The 19,836-nt window shown below is 38.7% G+C and overlaps 2 protein-coding genes across 4 annotated transcripts in view; both read left to right on the top strand.

The window, feature by feature from the left end:
• The window catches only part of LOC121736765 (protein-glucosylgalactosylhydroxylysine glucosidase-like), a 40,912-nt gene that overhangs the window by 8,641 nt on the left and 12,435 nt on the right, over positions 1-19,836 (top strand). Inside the window, exon 14 of one of the 3 annotated variants that reach the window (XM_042128177.1) lies at positions 3,715-3,913. The exons of the other annotated variants lie outside the window; for them this stretch is intronic. Coding sequence (XP_041984111.1) covers positions 3,715-3,824 — 110 coding nt within the window. The 3' untranslated portion in view covers positions 3,825-3,913. Of the gene's footprint in view, positions 1-3,714; positions 3,914-19,836 lie in introns of those variants that run through there. 3 annotated transcript variants of the gene reach the window in all.
• On the top strand, positions 11,786-19,414 carry LOC121737013 (protein-glucosylgalactosylhydroxylysine glucosidase-like). Its single transcript, XM_042128562.1, has 4 exons — positions 11,786-12,113; positions 13,863-14,194; positions 18,974-19,276; positions 19,356-19,414. The coding sequence occupies exons 1-4, from the start codon at positions 11,977-11,979 to the stop codon at positions 19,376-19,378; spliced, it is 795 nt and encodes a 264-aa protein (XP_041984496.1). The 5' UTR covers positions 11,786-11,976; the 3' UTR covers positions 19,379-19,414.

Below are 19,836 nucleotides of genomic sequence, written 5' to 3'. Positions count from 1 at the left end.
CTGCGGTCCACCGGGCACTGGCACTTGGCAGCCACGTGGCCGGTGTTCTGGCAGCGGAAGCAGCGCGTCGGCCTCGCGGCCAACAGCGTCACTTTCGCCGACACCCAGCCAACCCGCAACCGCCCAGAGCTCGAGAGCTTCTTGGCGGCCGCGACTGGGAGGCGGATCCAACACGACCCGTCCCCCCGTGGCCCCTCTCTCATAGGCCCCACCCGGACATCGCCGGCCAGGCACTCTCCTTCGAGTGCGACCGCTTCCTTTACTTCGGCGGCCGTCACTGAGACGTCAAGGCTGGCGATACGCACTTCAGCGCATGCAGCTGGCCGCCCGACTTTCACCTCTTGAGGCAGGACGGTCTTGAGCCTCGTGGCAAAGGCGTCCGCCTTTCTTTTTTTTTTATGATATAAGGGGGCAAACGAGCAAACGGGTCACCTGATGGAAAGCAACTTCCGTCGCCCATGGACACTCGCAGCATCAGAGAGCTGCAGGTGCGTTGCCGGCCTATTAATAGGGAATAGGGTAATAGGGGAGGGTAGGGAAGGGAAAGGAATTGGGGAGGGTATGGAAGGGAATAGGGTAGGGGATTGCAGGGCCTCCGGTAAACTCACTCACTCGGCGAAACACAGCGCAAGCGCTGTTTCACGCCGGTTTTCTTCTCTGCCCCCTCACCGGCGATAGTGAGGAGGCGCCCTCCAGTTCGGGCCCGGCGGAAGCGGACTTGCGGAATATCGAACTCTGCGATGTTCACCGCCCGCCGCGCCGGGCCGTTTCGATGGCCTTGGCGTACGTCATACCTGCCTTCACGGTCGACTCTTCGGTAGTTTGAGCGACGGCCGCAGTGGCGGGGACGCGAAGCCTCGGCTTCTTCTTCTTCTTCGGGGCGGCTGTAGATGGTGGAGCCGCCCCCTTCTTCCTCTTACCCTTCGGACCCACCGTGGTCCAACGGGTCTCCGTACCAGGGGAGCTGATGGTCGCTCCCCCTTGTGCCGCCTCCTGAGCGGCCATTGACGGACGCTTCTTCTTTTTTCGGGCCTTTTTGCTCTTTGGCGTCGTGGACGTGGTAGGGACCTCTGGAGGGTCTGTCGCTACCGACGGTTGCGTCTTCTTAGTTTTAGCCGGTTTCCCTTGCGCCTTCGGCAGAGGGGGTCCCGGCATGTCTTCTTCCATAGGCGCAACGACGCTCGCGGGGACGGGTAGGACGTCTACATCCCGATCCCTATCCGATACCAGCGGTGGCCTCCGCTTCGGCTCCGGCAGGAGATGGTCCTCCAGTCCGGCGAGCCTAGCGTTGAGCATATTGCCGAAGGTCTCCAAGTTATCACGGGAGACCTCGGCCAATAGCTCCTCCGGCAGGCTGCTAGGTCTGCTTGCGCATCTCGTCCAGCTCCTGGCGTGGTACCGCCACTTGCATTTCGAGACGCGCGTTCTGGGCCTCCAGCGTCTGTATCTCCTCTGATGAGGAGCGACTCCTCATCTCGTCGAAGACCATTGCGATGGTCGACACCGACTCCTTAAGGTACTTTTGAAAACTGCCCATAAGGTTAGCGGATTTCTTGCCGACCATCTCAATGGTCTCTAACGCCTACTTTCCTGTCTTAGCCATGTCAGCGCCCGTCTTCTCCAACACCTCTTCTCGTTCAGGAGATGAAGTGGGAAGCCCGGCGAGGGCGGAGCTGGCGTCCTTCCACGTCCTCTTAGCCCTTCGCGCTGTTTCGGCGACTTCTTCTTCGGCTTGCAACCTGAGGGCCTCCTCCTTCTGCCTGTTGTACTCGGCCTGCGCCTTAGCGTAGCCGACGTACGAGGGCTGCTATTTATGTATCCGGAATTAAAAAAAGAAACAAACATATATCATTTAATATGGTTTTATTGCTTTTCAAAATATTCGCCGCGATGATCGACACACTTTTGCATACGCTGGAACCAATTTTCATAGCACTTTTTCCATTCTGATTGAGGTATCTCCAAAACGTGCATTTTGAACGCATCAACAGCCTCTTCGCGGCTCGAAAAACGTTGACCACGTAATTTGTTCTTCGCGTATGGAAATAAAAAGAAATCGTTAGGTGCCAAGTCAGGGCTGTACGGCGGATGACCAGTCAATTCGATCTTTTGACCCTCCAAAAACTGAGTTGTTTCAGCTGAGGTGTGACAGCTAGCATTGTCGTGATGTAATATGATTCTGCGTTGTCGGTTGTCCTTTCTTATTTCTTCAAAGTCTTCTGGTAAACAAATGGTCGTATACCATTCAGAATTAACCGTTTTACGATTCTCTAATGGCACTGTAGCCACATGTCCATTAATTCCAAAAAAACAGGCGACCATTTGCTTCAAAGTACTTTTTGCACGAGTAACTTTTGTTGGTTTAGGCTCATCTTGGAACACCCACACCGTTGACTGTTGTTTAGTTTCGGGGTCATATGCATAGATCCAAGATTCATCACTTGTGTAGATATTATAAACGGCTTTTGACGTACCACGGTTGTATTTTTTTATCATTTTTTTGCAACAATCGACACGAGCCCGTTTTTGATCGATTGTCAAGTTGTGCGGAATCCAACGCGAACATATTTTTTTTACAGCCAAATGTTATCTTATGTATGCTCGTCATACTTATGCCTAAGGACGTCTCTATCTCGCGATATGTAACATGACGATCACGCATTATTAGTTCCCGCACAGCATCTATATTTTGTGGGACAACAGCTGTTTTTGGGCGACCTTCTTTATTTTCATCCGTGAGCATAGACCGCCCACAATTAAACTCACTGTACCAGTGATAAACAGTGGTTTTTGATGGTGCTTCATCTCCAAAAGTTGCGGTGAGTTGAATAAAGCACTGTTGTTGATTTAGCCCACGCCGAAAATCGTAGTAAATCATTGCACGAAAATGTTCACGCGTTAAATCCATGGCAAATGAAGACACGCAATTTTCAAAATGACGCCACAATGGAAAAATAATTGACAGTCACATGAAACAAAATGTATTCTTCAACCAAAGAGTTCTATTTTCAAATGTTGTAATTACTTTTTAAATATTGTTCTTGTAAGTGGCCAGTTCCGGATACATAAATAGCAGCCCTCGTACTGGCTGGTTGTTGGTGGCCGGCCACGTCCTCGTTTGGGTGCCAGCACTGTCGCCTTGCTGGTGGACGGTGCCACTTCGTCATCGTCGGGAACTCTCCTCTTGAGAGGAGTCATACGTCACAGAGAAATCTGTGTCCTCATCAGTTATGGGCTCCCTGGCCGGTGCGGTAAGGTGCACCGGCTTGGGATCCACGCGCTTCTTATCGCGCGCCTTTTTCTTCTTCTCCTCCCTCCTCGTAGAAAGTGGCCCCTCCGTATACACGGACCGCCCGTCGCGTCACCCGAAGGTGACGTATGGGATACCCCGGCCCCATCGGGACCGAGACGCACCCGGAGAATATTTTCTTTGCTGCGCTTATCCATACTTCCAAAATACCGACCCCGGGTCGCGGGCTCTCTCTCGGCAGTGAGCTCTGCCATACACGCACACAATGTAACCGTGTCACCGTGAAAAACCTCATGATGGCACGGGGGAGGTGCCCAGGGACACGACGAGGACGGACCGGTATCACCCCCAAGAATGCTTCATTGGTCAACTCAAAATTAACATTGGTACGAATGATTCACTGTCTTCTAAGAAACACACCAAAAAACTTTTTGATATCAATATATTTTTTTTTAATATTGCAGTGACTCTAAAAGGCCAGGGACCGTTCGTGATCCGCTCCGTGCCGTGGAAGGACTGCCAGCAGCCCGCAGACACCATCGGTCACAACTACCTTCGGCCGATAGGAACATAGCAGTAATTGTGGATACTTACTTAAAAGTTAAAACTATTTATTTTGCTATACTTATTCTAGTTCAATAAGTTATTGTAGTTGTGATAAAATTTGTGTCATATTATTTTAAAATAAATGATGTTAATTATAAATGTATTATTCCTTTTTTTTGTAAAGAATGTCAGTCAAGATACTTCTCTAGTGCTTCGTAACCGAAATACAAATAGATTTCTTATGATACCCTTTGAAATGACAGCTATTTTTTGTGCCTATTTGAAGCGGAATCAGCGTCCCCAATGCGGGGGAAGAGAACTAAATCAGACATTAAAATGACGTTTGAAAGTCGCCATATTGGCGCTGATAGCAGTAGTGGGAGTACATGGAACTAATACTAGTTTCTACAACCAATAGTGATTAAGCAGCCATTTGCAAGTTACGTCAGATTTAGTTCTCTTCCCTCGCATTGGGGGCACTGATTCCGCTTTAAATAGACACAAAAAACAATTGGGTATCATAAGTCCAGCGTACTTGTATAATACAAAAACTTCTATTTAACATCAGTTTAAATAGAAGTCTTTGTTATAATAGGAGGTCAGTGATATTTAATGATTTCTAAATTTGTATTTAAATTGACAGATTGACATGATGTCTCACGCAATTGAAATCTGTCAAATCCTTACAAATTTAGAAAATATGCATCTATAGCCCATAGAGTTCGATTTTTTTAAATTAATTATAGGCAGATTTTTTTGCACCAGTGTTTAGAGGAGGTCACAGTAGCTTAAATTCAAAAACTCTACCAAATCCGACGTGTGCGTTAGTCGCCATATTGGTTTGAAGGTCTTTTTAGCTATATTTTTATTTTTTTAAGAAAATGATAAGGATCTTTGTCGCAGATTCTCTACCACTTAAGTCCTTATAATTTTTATTGTAAAATCAATATTTAAGTACGGAAATAACTGCAAAAAACAAGTCAAAGTATAATTTATGGTCTACTTTGCTGTACCTACATAGAGCAGAAAATGGGGCCAAGTTCCTATCGGCTAATTTTAGCCTAAAAAAAGAGTTAAAATCCAATCCAATGCCAAGTTTAGATGCGCTTCGTCGATCGTAATAGCTATGTCCACACTGTGCACTTTCATCTTCAATTTTCGTTTTCAACTTTCATATTGGCGCATTCAATAATTGAATGCGTAAAGGAACGCAACGAAAATATTGTCATTTTTGAAGTTTTGGATACGGTCAGAGGGCATGCGTCGCGGGCATGCCTCACGTGCGCTGTTGACTGCGCTATAACGCTAGACGAACAGAAAAAGGCACAGTGTGGACAAAGCTATTCATCTTCATCTACAGCCTGCGGGGCTAAAATGGTCGTATAGCAATTATTCCTCTCAATCAATTCACAAAATAAATTGTCAAAACTGTCAAAGTCACGAATGTCAAATTTAGACCAATTACACTAGTCTAAATTCGTACTAATTTGACATTCGTGAGTTTGACCAATTCAATTAGTTTATATTCGTACTAATTTGGCATCGTGACTTTTGACAATTCATTTTGTAAATTGGTTGAGAGGAATTGCTATACGACCATTTTAGCTCCGCTGATCCATAATACTTCTAATTTGAAGTTGCAAGGTTAATTTAATTAGATAAATAATAACTTATTATACAATTTTTCAAGTTTTACGTAAAGCACGAAAACTTGCCAAGTTAAAACGTTGGAATGTTGTTATTATTTAGATTGTTGTTATAAAACCAAAGGTAACCTTAACCTTTACCTTTTTATAATGAATCGAATTACGACAGTATATAAATAAGTCTATGAATCGAATACATGTTTTGTATATGAATTAATAACGTCTTTTAACACCTTTACATCCTTGTCAAATCGTACTTGAAATACCGTGTTGGATATGTTTTAGATTGCTTGTTTTCTATGAGAGGCCGCTTTTTATTTTTACTTTTCCTGAGCGTGTAGTTCGAAAACCGATTAGAATTTGGAAAAACTCTATAGAATCTAATTTGTAGAGAATTTAATAAGCTCTAATGTTGCCATAGAATATTTTTTTCTACAACGCATAGTTTTTTTAGTTATTGACGAAAAAAAAATTGAGACCTTTGTCGCCCTCCCCTCCCTCCGGCTCACCTCCTAGACGTCAGGACTTTTAGTATGCTTTGTCCCTAACCACCCTGAATAAGTTTCTGCAGAAATTGCTTAGGTTCACGCTCACGCATTCTACAACAGCTGCTTTGTTGACTGAGCTAATTCTGTTTATGAAACTTAGAGCATTTATATAGGTACAACATAATATAAAATGCATTTCCCTGATTTCACAATGTGCGTTACTTTAATAAATTATAAAACCTACTTACTGCTAAACATTAATTTTCCCAACTTTACATTGCAGATTATATTTTGAATCCAACCTGCTGCGAAACTTTGCATTGACAACATTTGAAGAAATAATAATAATAATAATCATTTATTTCAAACACTACTTATTACCCAGTCTACTCTGCCATAAGTATTAGTTATTTAGTTAGTAACATTTTTTTATCGTTATAACAACAACATATACTAAAAACAAAATAAATTAAATATTTATAAGGGCTCCCATAAAACAAATGCATTTTTGTTTTGCTATTTTTTGCTCATTATCAATAATGGTAACAGCTAAGCACTTGTAATTTTCACAAAATCCTTAATTACATTTGTACTATAATTATTAATAAGTAATAAAATTAAAATAAAATTAATATTTAACAAACAAAAAAGTAATTACTTAGTAATTACAATTATTTATCTTAAAAACCCGCTCCGGCTTCGCACGGGTATAAAATATAATATTATGTATACCTATTACGTGCGTTACACTGAAAGTGTTTAGAACTAGCTAGTTAGAAACATTACTAATGAAAACTTTTTTTAAATTACAATTTTAGAACTCTTTGGTAATATAATCTGGTATATTACATTTATTTGTCATTTGTTTTGGTGAATTGGCGGCAAATCTAAAATTCTTGTTACACGAGGAAATGAACTTAACGCGATATACATAAATTTTCAGTTAATGATTTTTTATGACTTTCGTTGTGGGCTTACTCAATAACAAAGCTTTGATAGGCTGCTATTACCATTTCATAATGAAGCCCCATCTTGTGTCACTATTTACAATTATTGGTTTAACGAGTTTAAACGTGGACGTAGCAATCTCACTGATGATCCGCGTGAGGGACGTCCTTTAACAGCGACTACTGAAGTTAACATTAGTGTTGTGCGACGCATGATAGAGGGAGATAAAAGAGTGACCTACCTGCAGATACGGGCAAGCCTAGGCATTGCTATGAGTCAAGTTCAACAAATATTACATGAACATTTAGGCGTCAGGAAGCTTTGTACCAGATGCATTCCCCATACTTTAATCGACGACCAGAAACGCCTTCGCATGGACTGGTGTCGCCAAATGTTAGATAAGTTCAACGGCGGTGACTCAAATGCTGTATTTGACAACCTCACAGGTGATGAAAGCTGGATATATTGCTTCGAACCCGAAACCAAAAGACAATCAGCTCAAGGGGTGTTTCCTTTCGAGGTTTGGCCAACTAAGGTAAAGAAAGGAAGAAGTCAAGGCAAAAAGATGATTGCCTCATTATTTGGTCGGAAATTTAATTTTGCGACAGTTGTGCTAGAAGATGAAAGGACAGTTACAGACTGCAGAATAGTATGTCAATCGCTGTGTGCCTGTCGTCTTGGAAATATTTCGACAGCAGCGCTTTCGAAGCAGGACACTCCTTCACCACAACAATGCTTCAGCGCACTCCGCGAGACAGACTGTTGAATATTTGACTATGGCACGTGTTGAGATATTGAGTCATACGCCATATAGTCCTGGCCTGGCGCCCTGCGGCTTTAATTTATTCCCAAGAAATAAAGATAAAATTCGAGGTACTCGCTTTACGAGCCCTGAAGATGCGATGAAAGCGTACGAAAATGCCACAGAAGAGACCCCTAAGGAAGACTGGGCCCAGTGCTTTTTTCGTTGATTCCATCGAATGTGACGATATGTAGAGAGGAACGGAGATTACTTCTATAAACAATCAAAGTATTGGCAACTTTCTACATTGAGCCGTTTTTCATTTTCTAAACATTTTCAGTGTTACCTAGGTACCTAGCCTATGACACTCACTGAAAAAATGATTTTAATCGATTTACTTATATTCATTACTACGCAATACCCATGGTCCGCATTAATGACCGGTACCTTGTACATTGTTTTGATAAAATAATAATAATATCGTAATTCGCAGCGTCCAGCCTGCTTTTGCAGTGTAAGCGGAAAAAATGTAATTATTTACGACTAGATGACGCCCGCAACTCCGTTGCGCCAAAACTCGTTTATCGCGCGGGAACCGTACATTTTTTCGGAACAAAAAGTATCCTATGTCCTTTCCCGGGACTCAAAGTATCTCTATGCCAAATTTCAGCAAAATCGGTTCAGCGGTTTGGGCGTGAAGAGGTAACAGATAGACAGACAGACAGACACACTTTCGCATTAATAATATTAGTATGGATATTGCATTAGAAACCTCAAAAATAACAGTATTTCTCTACTATTTAATGATTTTTATTATACTTATAAACCTTCCTCTTTAATCTCTTTAATCACTCTGTCTATTAAAGAAAAGCGTAAACAGCCGAATTTTTTTTTGCATAAATGGAGGCTTTGGGTCGGAAAAATGATTTGAAAAAAACTTGAGAGGTGTCAAGGGACACCCGAATGCAACGAAGTTATTTCTTATGTTCAAAAAACCTGTACTATGCAATAATATATTACCTATATGTTACTGTAAAAGCTTGAACTGCAGTAAGTTCTAAGATTTTCTAGTAAAACTTAAGATCTACCAACTCCTAATGGTAAATGTCCTAAAAGGTTTGCGATACGAACTTTTACCACTATATAGTTGGTAAATCTCAGGATTTACGTTAATGGCACGGTACATGTTGAAAAAAAAAACGGCCAAGTGCGAGTCGGACTCACGCACAAAGGGTTTCGTATTGTTATAGAGCAAAAACAGGTTAGAAATTGTGTTTTCGGTATTGAAGGCCCTCTTAAGGGGGCGACTAACCCCAAATCTCGAAATCATCCTTCTCTCTTCACATTCACGCCCGTCTTTCATATGCCAGGTGAAAAAGAACGACGCGGATTCATCGCTGATAGAATTTTATACAATGTGTTAAAATATTAACCTAATTCAATGCATTACAATTCAATATGAAAAATTCATGAAAATTAGATGCATCTTTGTGATTTTTTTCTATTGAAAAAATGTTAAGATATCGTGTTTTTGCTCAGATCGAATTCTCGGAAATATAATGTAGTATCAAATTTTATAACATGAAACAATTCGGGGCTTATTTTCAAGTATAAAAATGAATTATAAAATCGACACTAGGTTTAGTCGCCCCCTTAAATTTTTATTTTATTTTAATATTATTAAAAACCAGCTGTTGCCCGCGACTTCGTCCGCGTGGACTTTAGTTTATAGTTGTTCCCATACATCGATTGAATCGTTTACGCGCAAATCAGAAAAGTATATTGTGTGGGAACTGCACATTTTTCCGGGACAATAAACATTCCTTGTCCCAGATTCAAATTAGTATCTCCAATCTCCATGCCTAATTTCATCAAAATAGATTAAAATATAGTTTAGGCGAGAATCATAAAAGTTTATGATTCTCGCCTAAACTATTTAATCTATTATACCGTACGTTTTCCGGGACAAAATGTATTCTGTTCTTTTTCGGGACGTAAGATAGGAAAGTATCTTTATACCAAATTTCAGCAAAAGGGACCAGGCGTTTACGCGCGATGGCGAAATATAATGTTCCGCGCGGCTTCGCCCGCGTGAATTAGATATTTCACAGACAAATTAGCCCCCAAAAAATAGCCTATTATCCTTTACATGGTCTACTTTTTATCTAATCCAAATAACAGAAAAAATGCTCAAGTAGTTCGTGAGATAAGCCCTTTCAAATAATTTCCCCCGTTTTTTCTACATTTTCCTCTATTTCTTCCCTCCTATTAGTCTTAGCGTAATAAAATATAGCCTATAGCTTTTCTCGATAACTGTTTTATCTAACACTGAAAGAATTTTTCAATTCGGACTAGTAGTTCCTGAGATCAGCATGTTCAAATAAGCCCTTTCAAATAATTTTGCCCGTTTTTTCCACATTTATCTTTATTTCTTCGCTCCTTTCAGACTTGGCGTAATAAAATATAGCCTATAGCCTTTCTCAATAACTGGGCTATCTAACACTGAAATATTTTTTCAAATCGGACCAGTAGTTCCTGAGATTCAAATAAGCCCTTTCAAATAATTTCCCCCCGTTTTTTCCACATTTTTCTCTATTTCCTCGCTCCTATTAGTCTTAGCGTGATAAAATATAGCCTATAACCTTCCTCGATAAATGGACTATCTAACACTGAAAGTATTTTTCAAATCGGACCAGTTGTCGAATCGTTATGGTAAATGTCCGAAAAAATCTTCGTATTTTTAGAAATACTTACATTTACCAAATCGTGTCGGTAAATCCTAAGATTTACACTCAAATCTTAAGATTTACCGAAATTCAAGCTTTTACAGTAACATAAAAATATAGAAGAATTACATAATATTATAATCTGTAGTCATAGCAGGTCGCATATCGCAGGGTCACACTTGTTCCGCCGGCATTGACCACAGCTAGCGTTTATCTATGAATAACTTGTAGTGTAAAATAAAAACAACAATTCAAAAATAGAACTTTAAGTACTTTTTTTAAGTGGCCAGCAAAAGTCCGAGTGAATGTGGAACTTTTTGTGCGAAACAATTACTGGTCGCTGCGATGCTAGCGGTTTTGGTGGCGGCAGCTTTGGTTGTTATTTTTATGACAACCAAGGGGTCCAGCTACTCGGTGGTGGAGAGTGTTGCGGCTGAAACGGAAGATGTTAGCAATGAAGCGCACATATTTTCGTGTAACAAGTAAGAACTATGAAAATTCTAAGTTTTATCTCAAATGATTATGTTTATTTGTTCGTTCAAGGCAAACTTATTATAACTGTATATTAAAAAGATAAAACCGACCTTAAAATTGTACGTAATTGAGAATTAAAACTCCCTACCTCCAAAACTACTGAACCGATTTTGATGAAAATTGCACCATTCCCTAAGTTGAACAATAGATAGGTACCTATATATAGACCTTTACATGGTCTACTTTTTATCTAATCCAAATAACAGAAAAAATGCTCAAGTAGTTCGTGAGATAAGCCCTTTCAAATAATTTCCCCCGTTTTTTCTACATTTTCCTCTATTTCTTCCCTCCTATTAGTCTTAGCGTAATAAAATATAGCCTATAGCTTTTCTCGATAACTGTTTTATCTAACACTGAAAGAATTTTTCAATTCGGACTAGTAGTTCCTGAGATCAGCATGTTCAAATAAGCCCTTTCAAATAATTTTGCCCGTTTTTTCCACATTTATCTTTATTTCTTCGCTCCTTTCAGACTTGGCGTAATAAAATATAGCCTATAGCCTTTCTCAATAACTGGGCTATCTAACACTGAAATATTTTTTCAAATCGGACCAGTAGTTCCTGAGATTCAAATAAGCCCTTTCAAATAATTTCCCCCCGTTTTTTCCACATTTTTCTCTATTTCCTCGCTCCTATTAGTCTTAGCGTGATAAAATATAGCCTATAACCTTCCTCGATAAATGGACTATCTAACACTGAAAGTATTTTTCAAATCGGACCAGTTGTCGAATCGTTATGGTAAATGTCCGAAAAAATCTTCGTATTTTTAGAAATACTTACATTTACCAAATCGTGTCGGTAAATCCTAAGATTTACACTCAAATCTTAAGATTTACCGAAATTCAAGCTTTTACAGTAACATAAAAATATAGAAGAATTACATAATATTATAATCTGTAGTCATAGCAGGTCGCATATCGCAGGGTCACACTTGTTCCGCCGGCATTGACCACAGCTAGCGTTTATCTATGAATAACTTGTAGTGTAAAATAAAAACAACAATTCAAAAATAGAACTTTAAGTACTTTTTTTAAGTGGCCAGCAAAAGTCCGAGTGAATGTGGAACTTTTTGTGCGAAACAATTACTGGTCGCTGCGATGCTAGCGGTTTTGGTGGCGGCAGCTTTGGTTGTTATTTTTATGACAACCAAGGGGTCCAGCTACTCGGTGGTGGAGAGTGTTGCGGCTGAAACGGAAGATGTTAGCAATGAAGCGCACATATTTTCGTGTAACAAGTAAGAACTATGAAAATTCTAAGTTTTATCTCAAATGATTATGTTTATTTGTTCGTTCAAGGCAAACTTATTATAACTGTATATTAAAAAGATAAAACCGACCTTAAAATTGTACGTAATTGAGAATTAAAACTCCCTACCTCCAAAACTACTGAACCGATTTTGATGAAAATTGCACTATTCCCTAAGTTGAACAATAGATAGGTACCTATATTATATGCGAACAAAAACATAAAAACATTCATACATATTATTATACTTTTGAAATTTAGCACATTCATTGTTCAATTCAGACGCTGATATTATAGACTAACATTTACGAAAATTGGGTAGTTCTGGAAATATTACATGTAACTTACTTATTACTTATTAGTTACATTATAGATACGATACGCATCGAATTGATAACCTCCTTTTTAAATACTATTTTTAGATAAGTACTCATAATCTATATAAAATAAAAATCAATCCATAGTAATATATCCCTTGGTCACGAGTCACGAGTCACGATTCACGAGTCACGAGTCACGACATCACGCGTAAACGGCTAGATATATAGAGATATATAGAAATACTTTCAGTCCCGAAAAAGAAAATAGGATACGTTTTGTCCCGGAAAATGTACGGGTACTGCACAACATACTTTTATGGTTTGCGCGTAAACTATTCAATCGATTTTGATGAAATTTGGAATGGAGATACTTTGAGTCTCGGGAAAGGGCAAGGGATACTTTTTGTCCCGGAAAATGTACGCTTCCCGCACAATAAACTTTTGTGATTTCGCCCAAACTATTCAATCTATTTTGATGAAATTTATATGGAGAGACTTTGAGTCTCGGGAAAGGACAAGGGATGCTTTTTGTCCCGGAAATATGTGCGATTCCTACACAATATTATACTTTTATGATTTGCGCACACTGTACCTAAACTATTCAATCGATGTTAGGCAACAACTATAAACTAAAGTCCACGCGGACGAAGTTGCGGGCAACAGCTAGTAATTAATATATTTTTATTTTTTAGGGTTCCGTACCCAAAAGGTAAAAACGACCCTATTATACTAAGACTTCGATGTCTGTCCGTCTGACGACATGCTTGCATGCTTCGGCACGAATGGGCCGGCTCGACCGGAGAAATACCACGTTCTCACAGAAAACCGGCGTGAAACAGCGCTTGCGCTGTGTTTCGCCGAGTGAGTGAGTTTACCGGAGGCCCAATCCCCTACCCTATTCCCTTCCCTACCGTCCCCTATTCCCTTCCCTACCGTCCCCTATTCCCTTCCCTACCCTACCCTATTACCTTATTCCCTTATAAAAGGCCGGCAACGCACTTGACACAGCTCTACTGATGCTGCGAGTGTCCATGGGCGACGGAAGTTGCTTTCCATCAGGTGACCCGTTTGCTCGTTTGCCCCCATATTTCATTAAAAAAAAACAATAGATTTTCAATTGTTATGCGACAGCCGGGTGCCGCTTGGGGATTGATGGGTTATTCATGTAGAGCTAAAATTAGACTGAAAATGGACTGCTTGATATGAACTGATTACACAGTTGTTTAACAAGTTAGATATAAAAATCATAAACATACTGTACTTACTTATCGTAAATTGTTTCTGGTTTTCTTATAGATAGTATGATCATTAGAAATCTATTACTAACCACACTCTACATTCAAGTTATTTCAACCATTGTAACATATTGTAGTATCTTTACATTTTATAATTTCGAATAATGCTTTCAAAATTTTCAGCCTCCCGTCAGATGATCATTTCATGCCTTCCATCGGAAATGGGCACGTTGCGACAAATATCTTCAGCGACACGGTGTACATGAACGGTCTCTACAACGGACGGAAGGGAGAGAGTAGGCGAGCTAGAATACCAGCCTGGGCCAACGTCAGGCTAAACTCCACACTCACTCATCCGCCGTTCAAGCCTGTATATAGCCTGGACACCAAGCAAGGAGTTTTCAAAGTGACAGTTGATAGAGACAGATCGGTGGTGACGCAGAGGATATACGCTCATCGGTATTACACAAGGGCTATTATCAATCAGATACAAATCAGACCTAAGCCGCATGCAGGTGAGATTTTTAAAAAAATTAATACTTTTATATAGGTATATAATATTACGAGCTTTTGCCCGCGGCTTCGCTCGCGTTAAGAAGTATTATTATACAGGGTTACCTCGTAAGTCGACCTAGATCCTTTAAGGGGCTATAGTTAAGATAATTTCTGACTGATTTGACTATGAAACACCCTATCCTAAATCCAATGGTTTTCGAGATAATCTAATTTTAAGTATTTTTCATAAACAGTCTATTTTTTGCCTTTTGTTGTATCTCCTTTTTTTATTCTGAGGCTCTGGTATGTTTGTTTATACGTTTTATTTTAGAAAATGAATTGCTCTATCCATAACAATAAAAAAAAATACAATTTCAGAATAAAATGAGTCGTAAAAGATGGTGAAAAGTGAAAAATCAAACAAAAATAAAACCTAAGATGTGTCTTTCTTTAAGCGATACTTAAAAAAAATCTATGGAAGTCTGTTTGCAGATAAGCTTAAAAACATCTCCATTTTGTCAGCTATCCAAAAAGGTATAACATTATAGGGTAACATCAAAACCTCATAAAAAAAACTTTGTTAAAAGGCCCACAGGTAGCAAAAATTCCGGTCTTTTGTTAAGTATCCTTGTTTGAAATAGGATACGTGCGAGCGAGATGAGATACGTTTTGTGTATGTGGGAGTGAGAAAAAAGATAGTTTGAGTTACTTTGGAGTTTGGATGACTAAACAAAAGATTTAGCTTAGTCTGCTCATGCGATTCGTCCGTGGTAGATGCGATTCTTGCTCTGTGCTCTCTCTGTTTTTTGACTCGGCTTGTATTTCTGGACTGATCCCGTTTCATCTTCGTGACTACCTGTGCTTGCTTTGTGGACTTTGTTTTGTGCTTCTGATTTGGAACTGTTGAAAATGGCGGCCTATACGAACGAGGAATATGCTGACATGTTATTGTGTTACGGATATTGCGATGGTGTATCATCAAGAGCTCGTGCCGAATACACACGACGGTTTCCTAACCGCCGCGCCCCAGATGTCAGTGTGTTTGATGGAGTTTACCGACGAATTAGAGAGACTGGTTCAGTTTCAAGACGACGGTCTGACCTGGGTCGTCCACGTGTTAATGATGACGACGAACAAGATAACGATATAGTACAACGATTTAGATCAGATCCAACTACAACAACGAGTGTTGTTGCCCGAGATCTTGGATGCTCGCAGTGGAAAGTGTGGTCCACCGTCCATACAGCTGGCTTATACCCATACCATTACACGCCCGTACAAGTCATCGAAGAAGGCGATCCTGTGAGGAGATTGGATTTCTGCAGATTTATGCTGCATGCCGATTTAGAAGACCCAAATTTTTTTAAACGCATTTTGTGGACTGATGAGTCCAAATTTGACAAAGATGGTATAACAAATTACCACAATGCTCACTATTGGGCCTCAAAGGCAGACGGAAATCCAAAAAAGAAAAGAGCAAAGGGATCCCAGAGGCGATTTAGTTTGAATGTGTGGATGGGTATAGTTTGTAACCATTTAATTGGCCCATATTTTCTACCCGAAAATTTAAATGGAGAAACATATGAAAACTTTTTGACTGAAGAATTACCACAACTATTGCAGGACTTACCGGCGGAAATCACCCAAAATATGTGGTTTCAACACGACGGTTGTCCTGCACATTACCGAAGATCAGTCCGACAATTGCTAGATACGACGTATCCCAATAAGTGGATTGGGAGAGGTGGACCTACACCATGGCCAGCCAGAAGTCCCGACTTAACCCCCATGGACTATTACGTATGGGGACACATGAAGACTTTGGTGTATGACGACCCCAATCCCATAACGAGTGTAGAAGTTTTACGCCAAAAGATTATTGATGCAGCCGATAAAATGCGAACTACACTAACAACTGGAGTAGTTAAAAGTGCTTTGAGAAAAAGAATGCGAATTTGTGTCCGAAACAGAGGCGGACACGTAGAAAATGAACTGTAAAAACAAAATTTAATAAATATTTACTGTTTACATTTTTTTGTTTAATTTTTAGAACTAACTAATATTTTTATTTCAATGCCCGGGGAGGCTATCATCTGAGTTTTTTGTAATAAAAACTGCTATTACCCTATAATGTTATACCTTTTTGGATAGCTGACAAAACGGAGATGTTTTTAAGCTCATCTGCAAACAGACTTCCATAGATTTTTTTTAAGTATCGCTTAAAGAAAGACACATCTTAGGTTTTTTTCTTGTTTGATTTTTCACTTTTCTCCATCTTTTACGACTCATTTTATTCTGCAATTGTATTTTTTTTTTTATTGTAATGGATAAAGCAATTTATCTTCTAAAATAAAACGTATAAACAAACATACCAGAGCCTCAGATTACAAAAAGGAGATACAACAAAAGGCAAAAAATGGACTTTTTATGAAAAATACTTAAAATTAGTTTATCTCGAAAACCATTGGATTTAGGATAGGGTGTTTCATAGTCAAATCAGTCAGAAATTATCTTAACTATAGCCCCTTAAAGGATCTAGGTCGACTTACGAGGTAACTCTGTATACAAACTTTCATTCCCTATTTGAACCCCTTGGGATTGGAATTTATCAAAATCCTTTCTTAGCGAATGCCTACGTCATAACATCTACCTGCATGCCAAATTTACTCGCTGTTGGTTACGTTCTCTATGTGCGTTGGTCGCTCGTTGACGTGCCTCTCGTTGTCTTAAGAGGATACAACAGCGGCTAGAGAAATGAAAAAAAAGTACGTGTAATATCTATAGCTGTCTCCCTTACCTCAAGTCTATACTGCAGAACGCGATAGAGACAACTGCAGAAAATCCAGAAAATCAACGATTCGTTGTCCCCTGATTCCTTCTCCAAAACTTAACCGATTTAAGTACTTTTTTCATTAAAGATTAAAAAAAGGCTTGAGCTGTGTTCCTATGTTTTGCTTTTTTTGTATAATCTAGCCAAATCTGTTTCCTGGACGTTTGAACACAGTGGAAAATCTGGCCATTTTTTTGGGTTTTTGAACGTTCATATCTTATTTAATAATTCAATTATGAAAAAAAAGAAAACATAGGGACATTGTATTAGTGGCCGTAGATATTCAGGAAAAAAATTATAACTCTACTAGCATTATCCAGGGAGGAAACAGGGGACAACGTTTGTATGGAAAAAAGGGCGGTGTGGAATTCTCTTAATGTATTAGCACGAAGACGTTGAGCACGTTGCTCTAAATTTTTTGTTCGTGCTGCATGTACACGTGCTCATTTGCACGTGTACATGCAGCTCGATCTCTTAAATTTACATTATCCATAGAATGTTCTTCTACTGTTCTATTCAATCGATGATCATGAACTAATTGCGCGTGCTGAGTACGTCGACCAATATTTCTTGCTCTTCCACGAAGACGTGGCATTTTTCTACAAAATTAAAATATTGCAAAATAATATACAATGAATATGAGTTACTTGTTGATAATGAATTTTTAATTAATTAACTCAAAAGATTTATTATGACAAATTTTAGATAAAGAACATGTAATCGCATTTTGTGAGTTTTTTTATTTAATATCTCCAAAAATGAATTAATTGTCAATAAAAATAATTAAAAAAATTCAATCCTCTAACTACACAAATAAACTTGAAGGTTATGTTGGTTGTTAATAAACGCACGTGTAAATTAAAAAAGATAATTTATAAAAAATATACTCACTTCGATTCCGCACTAAATTTACAAAATGTATAAGTTATTTATATACACTTCAGAACTCTTCGAAAACTAATTACATTAAATATTTTAATTAGCAACTTCACTTGAATAACACAATTATAACACAAAATAACGAAATACTTTTTCAAATTGATCGTAGCACTATCTGTCGGGACAAACTAAAATTAAAATAGAATAATATTGAATGCGATGATAGCGCCATCCGTCGAATCTGATGTAAAACATTCCAAAATCAAATATTCCTTACAAATAAAAATTAATTAAAAAAACATCTGAATTCACAAAATTATTTATGCACAATTCAAAACTCTTTAAAAAATAATTACATTTAATATTTTAATCAGCACATGAATTGAATAACAAAAATTTTTTCAAATTAATCGTAGCACCATCTGTCAGGACAAACTAAAATTGAAATAGAATAATATTGAATGCGATGATAGCGCCGTCCGCCGGATCTGATGTAAAACATTCCAAAATCAACAACTCCTTATAAATAAGAAATTAATTGAAAAAACATTTTCCAGTAGACCAAACTGTAAATCTAAACCATTCTCGAATCTCCACGAACACACACAAAAAATTTCATCAAAATTGGTCCAGTCGTTTAGGAGGAGTTCAGTCACATACACACGCACACAAGAAATATATATATTAAGATGTACATTGTACTTAGGTGTATTAACGAATTTATAGTAATTACATATATAAATTCGAATGTCTGTCTTTCTGTCCGTCTGTCTATCTCTTCACGGCTAAGACGCTGAATCGATTTTGCTGGGTATTGATATACTTTGGGTCCCGGTAAAGGACAAAGGATACTTTTTATTCCAGAAAAGTGAATGATTTCCGCGCTCGGTGCGATACACAAATTTTGACGCAACGGTCATCAAGACGTGTAAAATATAGCAATTTAAAGGGAAATAAGAAATACTTCAATATTTCCACAGGCGCTTTTATTTGATAATAATATTTTTGTAAGCATTAAAGTATTTAAAGTATAGACAATTAATTAATTAAGATAATATTGAGATTCTTCAGTTACTATTGAAATTTCTAGATCCAAATTTTATACATAAAGAAATATGGATAGCCATAAAGCTGATGCCTGGGCCCACCAGCAAAGACATTGACTTCCAAACTCCTATCCCCGAGATCATCGACGGCAGGAATGTTTGGAGAAGCTGCGGGAAGACCAGGGTGTCAGAGGACCCGGTCTACCAACCACTACCAGTAGAAGTCTGCGTCTACTGGACGTCTGTGCCTGATCATTTAGTGGTACCGCATCATCACTCCAGGGTCTTCACATTCATAATGACCGCTGACAAGAACCAAACGGTCGCCAGGGAGGAATTTGTAAAAGGTACGAATATTATTCAAGTATTATATCGATTTTATAACAAACCGTAGTGTTATATTTAAACACTTACATAGTATTGCAGGAGGATGGCGAAGACTTGTATAACAAGCACTTAGAAGCGTGGCAGAAACTTTACAGCCATGCTAGTATGCTAATTGAAGGAAATCTACAACTTGTAAGTGCACAACAATATTATACAAAATCTATACTCTATCTATACATCTATACATATAAATAAAATTGGAGTGTCTGTTTGTAATATTGAAATAATCGTTTTTTACTACATGCATATGAATATTAAGACGGTACATACACCAAAATATAAATTTTTAGAATTTTTGTCTGTCTGTATGTCTGTCTGTTTGTTCCCGCTAATCTCCGAAATGGCTGGACCGATTTAAACGGGACTTTTATTGGCAGATAGCTGATGTAACAAGGAGTAACTTAGGCTACTTTTTAACCGACTTCCAAAAAGGAGGAGGATATTTTTTTCTTTTTTTATGTTTTACCTATGTATTTTACTCCGCCGTTTGTCGACCGATTTTCAAAATTATTCCGTTGTT

The sequence above is a fragment of the Aricia agestis genome, chromosome 1 (assembly GCF_905147365.1).
Source record: "Aricia agestis chromosome 1, ilAriAges1.1, whole genome shotgun sequence".
NCBI classification, from domain to species: domain Eukaryota; kingdom Metazoa; phylum Arthropoda; class Insecta; order Lepidoptera; family Lycaenidae; genus Aricia; species Aricia agestis.
This window is presented reverse-complemented; position numbering and strand designations above follow the sequence as displayed.

What these genes read in the sequence shown, in the direction of transcription:
- LOC121737013 (XM_042128562.1), top strand. Translation starts at nt 11,977, where the DNA reads ATGCTAGCGGTTTTGGTGGCGGCAGCTTTGGTTGTTATTTTTATGACA. An exon ending in CAGACCTAAGCCGCATGCAG is followed by an intron (nt 14,195 to 18,973) that starts GTGAGATTTTTA and finishes TGAAATTTCTAG; the next exon opens with ATCCAAATTTTATACATAAA. An exon ending in CAGGGAGGAATTTGTAAAAG is followed by an intron (nt 19,277 to 19,355) that starts GTACGAATATTA and finishes ATAGTATTGCAG; the next exon opens with GAGGATGGCGAAGACTTGTA.